The sequence below is a fragment of the Populus euphratica genome, unplaced genomic scaffold (assembly GCF_000495115.2).
Source record: "Populus euphratica unplaced genomic scaffold, PopEup_1.0 scaffold6.1, whole genome shotgun sequence".
NCBI lineage: Eukaryota > Viridiplantae > Streptophyta > Magnoliopsida > Malpighiales > Salicaceae > Populus > Populus euphratica.
In genome coordinates this window covers 3,962,263-3,969,401 of record NW_011499849.1, presented here as the reverse complement: position 1 = coordinate 3,969,401, position 7,139 = coordinate 3,962,263, and the positions used below count along the sequence as shown (strand labels likewise).

The 7,139-nt window shown below is 34.0% G+C and overlaps 1 protein-coding gene across 2 annotated transcripts; it reads right to left on the bottom strand.

Moving 5' to 3' along the window:
• Positions 1–961: 961 nt before the first annotated feature.
• LOC105120757 (dnaJ protein homolog 2-like) lies at positions 962–5,003 on the bottom strand. Of its 2 annotated transcripts, none has more exons than XM_011019117.1 (8): positions 4,869–5,003; positions 3,982–4,152; positions 3,186–3,354; positions 2,953–3,094; positions 2,473–2,606; positions 2,253–2,395; positions 1,567–1,765; positions 962–1,492 (listed from the first exon to the last, which is right to left on the bottom strand). In XM_011019117.1, the coding sequence occupies exons 2-8, from the start codon at positions 4,129–4,131 to the stop codon at positions 1,158–1,160; spliced, it is 1,272 nt and encodes a 423-aa protein (XP_011017419.1). In that variant the 5' UTR covers positions 4,132–4,152; positions 4,869–5,003; the 3' UTR covers positions 962–1,157. The 2 variants fall into 2 exon arrangements, with proteins under 2 accessions (XP_011017419.1, XP_011017420.1); XM_011019118.1 differs by lacking the exon at positions 4,869–5,003 and adding an exon at positions 3,786–3,892 and having other exon boundaries at positions 3,982–4,073.
• Positions 5,004–7,139: the final 2,136 nt, after the last annotated feature.

The following is a 7,139-nucleotide window of genomic DNA, read 5'->3' as shown; positions in this document are numbered from 1 at the left end:
AATCCTTAAATTTAAGATAAATAGGAATACTAGAGATGGAAAAAAAAACTAATTTATGAAAGTAAACAAAACATTAATCTCTCACTTGACTTCTAGAATTACAGCATTCAAGAAGATTTATTTTCCGGCAAGTCCTAAAACACTTAAAGAATGAATTTGATATTTTCTTATATGTATATTGATACGAGATGCCAGTTATAAGAGAAAAGAAAGAAATAGCATTTAATTCCAGTTCTTGGGCCACAAAAAACATCTTTTTCTTTTTTTTCAGACACTCGTCTGATTGCTTGCGTCCCATGCCAAACTCAAATCTTGCTATTGGTTGCGCAACCAGTGCCCACGGTGGAGCGACCACAGTTGATTCAAGTCGCATGTTGATGAATAAAATTTATGATAAAATCAAAACGTTTTTCGGAATGGGTGTGCAATACATGTTAGGCGTTATGCGGCCCAACTCACTGTGTTAGGAAAGTTCTTTGGAGTGTGTGCGCGCGTGCTTGTTTATTTGTCAAATAATTTTTCCAATAGCCTTCCATGAACTGACAGATGGCGATTGGTAAATAATCAGGAAGTCTATACAGGCAGCAAGCCAACCTGGGAGCTGAAGACTCTTGACTCAAGACTTTAGGCTAAAGCACACGGATATCATGAACAATTTAATGAGCAGACATGCCATGAGAGGATGACATTTCCAGGCTTTAGGCTATTTCAATGAACAGTGAAGATTAGTGAAGCTTCATGACAAAAAACTATTTAAGCGATATTCGAATCAGGAAACGAGGACAACGTAAATCTGAAAAGAGCAGCTTGGACTTCTTCCCTCTCTGCAAGCAAGCCCTTGATAAGCTTGGAAAACGAGATTTTCCGACAAGACCCCATCAGTTTTTAGCTAAAGGGCCTCCCAAGTTCATTTATATACACGAAAACATGATATGATCGAGTGGCGAGTGAATGATGATGATGGGAGAAAATTTTTGAGATGGTCTATGGAATAAAATATTATAGAATCCATGTATATATCAGCACATCTTAATTCAACTGTCAAAAAACTGACTAATGGGGGATAAATAACACAAACCATAGATCATCGACATAAAGCAAGAGTAAAGAATCCAGCTGGAAAAGACGTAAATTATAATAGAACTGTAATATCTGGCTTACTGCTGGGCACACTGCACTCGGGGCATAGGTGATTCTTCTTCATCATCATCCTCATCATATGCCTCCTGCTGCTGGCGCTGCTGCTGTTTCCGCCTTTTCTCCTCCTCAATATTGACATCATGCATAATTGTCTCTTCGCAATTATCCAACTCCATCTCTGACAAGTTTTTGCTTTGCCTTGGGGGTAATATAGTCTCTAAAGTACGGCACTGCTCAGGGGTAAGAGTCCCCGAGTCGGGGAACACCACATTAAAATGGATATAGAGCTTGCCCTTCATGAAGGGCCTGTTATGATGTGGCATTCCTTCATCATTAATTGCTTTGTATTGACCTGAATTCAGAAAAATTACTAGTGATTAATGATGAGGAACTCCGAATGATATTCAAGGAAAATACAAGCAATACCAGGTTTTAAGATCTCCCCAGGATTTGATTTAATAAGAAGTTGCCGACCATCGAGATGGGTAAGGGCAAACTGATACCCGCAAAGAGCCTCTGTTAAACTGACAGAGTGTTCCACAAAGAGATCATCCATTTTCCGTTCAAACTTGGAGTGCTCTTTCAGTTGCAATACAAAAACAATATCCCCTGTAACTGTGTCAGGCTGCAAATGACATGACAAAAAATAAGATTTTGTTTAATGTAATTGCACAAGAGAATGTCTCAAGCCCTGTCAAACGATCAGTGTTCAACTGAAAATTATATTAATGTCCAACAGCAGGAAATAAATTGAAGAACAACCCTCTCTCTTCATATGCATTTGTAAAATTAATAGTAAAGTGTTGCAACATATCAAAGTGGGCATTTAGAAAAATGATCATAAAATGTGCCCATTCTTGCACTGGGTAGCAAGAACTGAAAACAAAACCTAAAAAACACCACTTCTTGGAAATTTTTCGAACTAAAATCTTGTCCAAGTACTGCCTATTATTAAAAAAAAATATATATCCAGAAACCAGACTATCTTTTGTTCCCATCGTTCATACTTTAAAATCAAATATTGCCTTTCTATTCAGTGAGAAGTTAGAAGTTCAAGACTAGACCAAGCTAATAAATGAAGCACTTCAAAAATGCTATTTGATTTTACTTACAGCTTCATCAGCTTGACCTTCAAAAACTATCTTCTGGCCATGTCGCATTCCCCTTTCAACATGCACTTCCAGCACCCTCTTTTCCTGCGTTACCTTATTCCCTCTGCAATGAGGGCATTTATCCTTCTCACTAATTAGCTCACCTGCACCAATTATGAACGCATTTCAGAATGACAGTTAAGGCAAAAGCAAAGGGAAAGAATCTGTTTCAGTTAACGACCTGAGCCTCTGCATTCAGGACACACATGTTGCATTTGTTGGATCATGCCCAATCCAATCTGTCGGATTGAAACTTTCATTCCAGTACCTTGGCAGCCACGACATGTCCCAGAGGCTCCACTCTTTGAGCCTTTACTGAAAATGGCAGAAAATGGGGGGGATGAGGTGTGAAGAAAAATGCAGCCAATTTCATCAATGAAACTGCAACTGAAACTATTAACGAGAACTGGTTCAAAAGACTAAATAAAAAATGATCCATAACACCCTGCAAATAATATAGGGGATGAGGTGTGAAGAAAACACAGCCAATCTCATCGATGAAACTGCAAAACTAGTGAGTTCAACAGACTAAATTCAAAGTAAAAGATAATGCAGACCCTCCAACATGCACACACACTACAAAAAAAAAAAAAAAAAAGTGGCCATAGATGCACAAACACATTTCAAGAAAACTAATAAGTTATATGATAAAAGGACACACCCTTTACATTTGGCACACAAAATGTTTCTAGAAAGAGAGAGTTTCTTGGAAGTTCCATTGTACAAATCCTCCAAGGAAACCTTCAGAGGGTGCACTACATCTTCACCTTGCTTCTGCCTTCTTCCTCTTGAGCTGCCACCACCTGCAAAGTACAGATACTTGAGAACTTTTATCTAAGATAATTAGTCAATATTAATAATAGCAAGATGCATCAAGAAGTCTCTCTGTCTCACCACCAAAACCACCTCCACCAAAAAATGATTCAAATATATCATATGGATTATGACCGTCGCTGCCACCAGGTCCCATCCCCTCCTTAAGTGCATCTTCCCCATATTGATCATAAATATCTCTTTTATCTGGATCACTAAGGACTTCATAAGCTTGAGACAACTCCTTGAACTGGTAAAAAAGACCAATAGATGAGTGTCAGAAGGCACACATAAACAGACTAGATCAATAACTCTGCTAGTGAACACCTTGACTTCCAAATTCTGCAATGATAACACTAGAAGTTGATAAACAGGCTATCATAACAAAAAATAAATCATTGTCACTGTTGTGTTTTATCTTGATGATGAAGGAAGTTCAACACCCAGATCTCTGCATGGTCTTCAACCAAATTTTTAATCTTTACATGTCAAGTGCATTTCTTGTGCACCGATCTTAAACATTCAGACTCTCCAAAAATTAAACCAATATTTTTCCACATAGTTTGGTGTAATACAAAAATAAAAGTTCTCAGGACATCCTAGAGGTGTATAACATCAGCCACCATAGCAAACAAGCACCCAGAAGATTAAAACGAAAGGAAATAAAAACCATTGCAGCACCTATTCATTTAACCAACATGACGTAATTGAAATGTCATGCCTCCAACACACCCATGCCTTGGCCAGTCAATTGCCCAGATGCAGATGTTAGAGCTTCTAGTATTTGGCTACCAAGCACAAATTGGAAATGGTTCAGAGCTGAATAGGCATCAGATATACCTTACGCAACTAATATAAAGCAGTTTTGAGAAACTACCTTTTCAGGATCTCCACCTTTATCAGGATGATTCTTTATGGCAGCTTTCCTATAAGCCTTCTTCAGTTCATCTTGACTTGCACCCTTTGACACGCCCAGAACCTCATAATATTTGTTGTTGTCACTCCTCCTTGGAGCACGCCCAAACATTATTAGAACACTTCAACAAGGCTGCTCAAAGACCAGGTCAAGTCAATAAATCAAAAAATAATCATCTACACATAAGCTTGTCCAACTCTAACCTAACATCATAAACTCTTGTATCAAAGAAGGTGGAAAAAAAAAGGCCAACCCCTCAAAACATAAATAATTGGCAGTAGTTACTCATGCACACAGAAAATACACACATGCTGCCAAAAAAGAAAAAACTTCTAGATCGGATAACAGTAACGGAATAACTATCCAGAAATTTTGTCAATGGACATAATAGAGTATCTCAGAATCAAGCGATAAGAAATTAGTGATAAGATTCCATCAAAATTCAACACATTCCAAAGACTTGCATTGCCAATCTCCTCATCGCATTACAGCAAACAAATAATTTCAAATTAGCGATAAGACTTTCCTCATGCTTTAGCTATCTTGATTCAAATTTATCTAACTAATAAACAAAACTAACCAAAACTTAAAAAAAATCCCTCTTTTAGCTCAGTTTACACTGTACTGCATTCAAAATACCAATTTGTCACTGAATACAAACAATCTAACCTAAAATCAGCCAAACATAACCACTGCCAAAAATATAACAGCTTTACAGCACCATTAATCCGAAATTTAGCCATAAAACGACATCAAAAGAATTGATTATCTGAAAAGAAGGGGAAAAAAACAAACAAAGATCCAACCAGGACAGATCCAAATGATCAAAAAAGATTAAAATAAATTACCTGCTAAACGCGCGAATACGCTGTCGATTTGTCTTCTTTACAGAAAGAGGGAGGGAGGGAGGGCTTTTATAAGGTCCTTGGCTCAGTCTTTTTTCTTCTTCTTATAGCCCTGCAAAGCGCAGAGCTTTTCATTTAAATCCTCTCTCTCCCTGACGTTAAGGAAAAAAATTGTTGTTGCCAGATTTCTTTTTCTTATAATAATCACACACGTGTACTGTCGACTGTCAGCCTTAAGGGAAAGGAGTGGGGGAAGTAGTGATAAATTAATTGGAGATAGTGTTTCCTTCCTAGGATGGGAATGCTGGCACTTGAGAATATAATTTTTTGATGGTGGGTTCGGGTTTGTTTGGTCACGTGCGAGGAGGAGGCACGCGGCTCGAGAGTGCGTTATTGAGATTGTGTTAGATCGTATCCGTTGGTTGGTAAATATCGGACGGCTTCTGTTGAGTGCTTAGACTGGAATGTTGCTTGCTTGTACTAGGGGACAAGTTTTGTGTTTGTTGATCGTGGTTGACGGCTGGGAAGTAGCGGCGTCGTTTTGGTTTCATATTTGAGTCCATCTTGGCTGCTACGAGTCCATCTTGGTGCAAGTTTGTTTTTTCCGGCACAAACGGAGTTTTTTAAAAATATATTTTTTTTATTTGAATTTTTTTATTTTTTTTATTGTGTTTATGTTAAAAATAAATTTTATAAAATAAAAAAAATTATTTTAATATATTTTTAAATGAAAAATCCTTTAAAAAATTATTGTTATTATCAAACATGCAAATACTCTAGTTTTCTTGCAAAGAGACTTGTATCATTACCAAGTAAAATAAATTACCAAATAAAATAAAATACCCGGGAATCTATTGTATCAATTAAAAATATCATAAAAAATATTATTTTGATTTTTAAATTCAATTTAAAATATTATGGATCCTTTAATTATAAGTTTGTTTAGAGAGTTTGTATATAATTTATCAATAGAAATAGGTTTAAAGCCTTAAAAGATAAAAAAAAAATATAATGATGATAATCATATTTAATTGATTGAAGATTCCGAGATTTAGATTTAAATAAAAAATTAAATCATATAATATTCTTGATAATATTATAAAAAATTCATTTCTTGCTTATTTTTATGATGAAATAAATGTTAGTTACAACATGATAAAAGGGTGAATTGAACTCTTAATAATTTTTAAACCTTGATACATCAAGTGAAACATAACATAATATTTTTAATTAAAAATCATATATATGAGTTAAAAAATATAGGTGTTTTTTTTTTAATTTTGATAAAGATTGAATTCTCTAAAGCAGCCATAAATTCAAGAGTTGTCCAAGGCCTAAACAAATACAGCAGTGAGAATCAAAAGAAATCTCTAAATATAGAACTATAAGAGTACTATTATTTTAATTTACATAAAAGCTAAATAATTTAAGACATTGCGTTCACTATTTAACAAGTAAATCCAATAGTATTTCATAAAAGAAGGTTCAAAGTCAAAACTTGCACATCCTAATTTAATAATCTACCATATCAATATCTCTTAACAAATATTTAATTCATTTTCAAATTGATTAGATGATTTTTATTTATGCGAGGGGTTGTTGAAAAGAATTGTTAAAAACATGGTTGAGAAATTCTAGCCCTTAATAATATGTTTCATGTGGTTGATATTAGGATGAATTTAATATTTATATCACTATTGAGCTAAAATATTTTTAATTTAGTTTTTGAAAGTGCAAATTTATACTCTCTAAAATTGAAATGTTTATAGAACAGGGTACTTAGTGGTGATCTCTTTACAATTCATTTAATGACCATTTTAACTACAGATACATAAAATGAAAATTATAATGTCTCTTTTTTTTAGTACTTAAGTCTTACGACATGTGTTATAATAGATTAGATCATGTGAATTATAATTTTATATAAAGAATAATAAACTTTGATCTATTACCAAATATGATTTTTGCCAAAATAATTATAAGTGCGGGGTTTATGTAAAGTCAAAATTCATTAAAAAAAATTATTTTTATTTAATTGAAAAAAGCATTTAATCTCTGGGTTTAATTTATTTGAATATTGGTGAAGTAAAGTTTTAACAATCCAAATATGAAAAAAAATATTATATTACTTTTATAAATAATTACAAAAGAAAATATCATATCTATTTGTCTAAGAGCAAAAATAAAACTCTTGAAATGTTTAAACATTATAAGAATAATTTTGAAAATCAACTTAGTAAAAAAATAAAGCTAATAAGAAGTGATAAAGGTAAA

Coding starts and splice junctions, on each gene's coding strand:
- LOC105120757 (XM_011019117.1), bottom strand. CDS start 4,131: ATGTTTGGGCGTGCTCCAAGGAGGAGTGACAACAACAAATATTATGAG. Junction 2,607..2,952: donor TTGTGTGCCAAATGTAAAGG/GTGTGTCCTTTT, acceptor TGCCATTTTCAG/TAAAGGCTCAAAGAGTGGAG. Junction 1,766..2,252: donor AAGGTCAAGCTGATGAAGCT/GTAAGTAAAATC, acceptor TGTCATTTGCAG/CCTGACACAGTTACAGGGGA.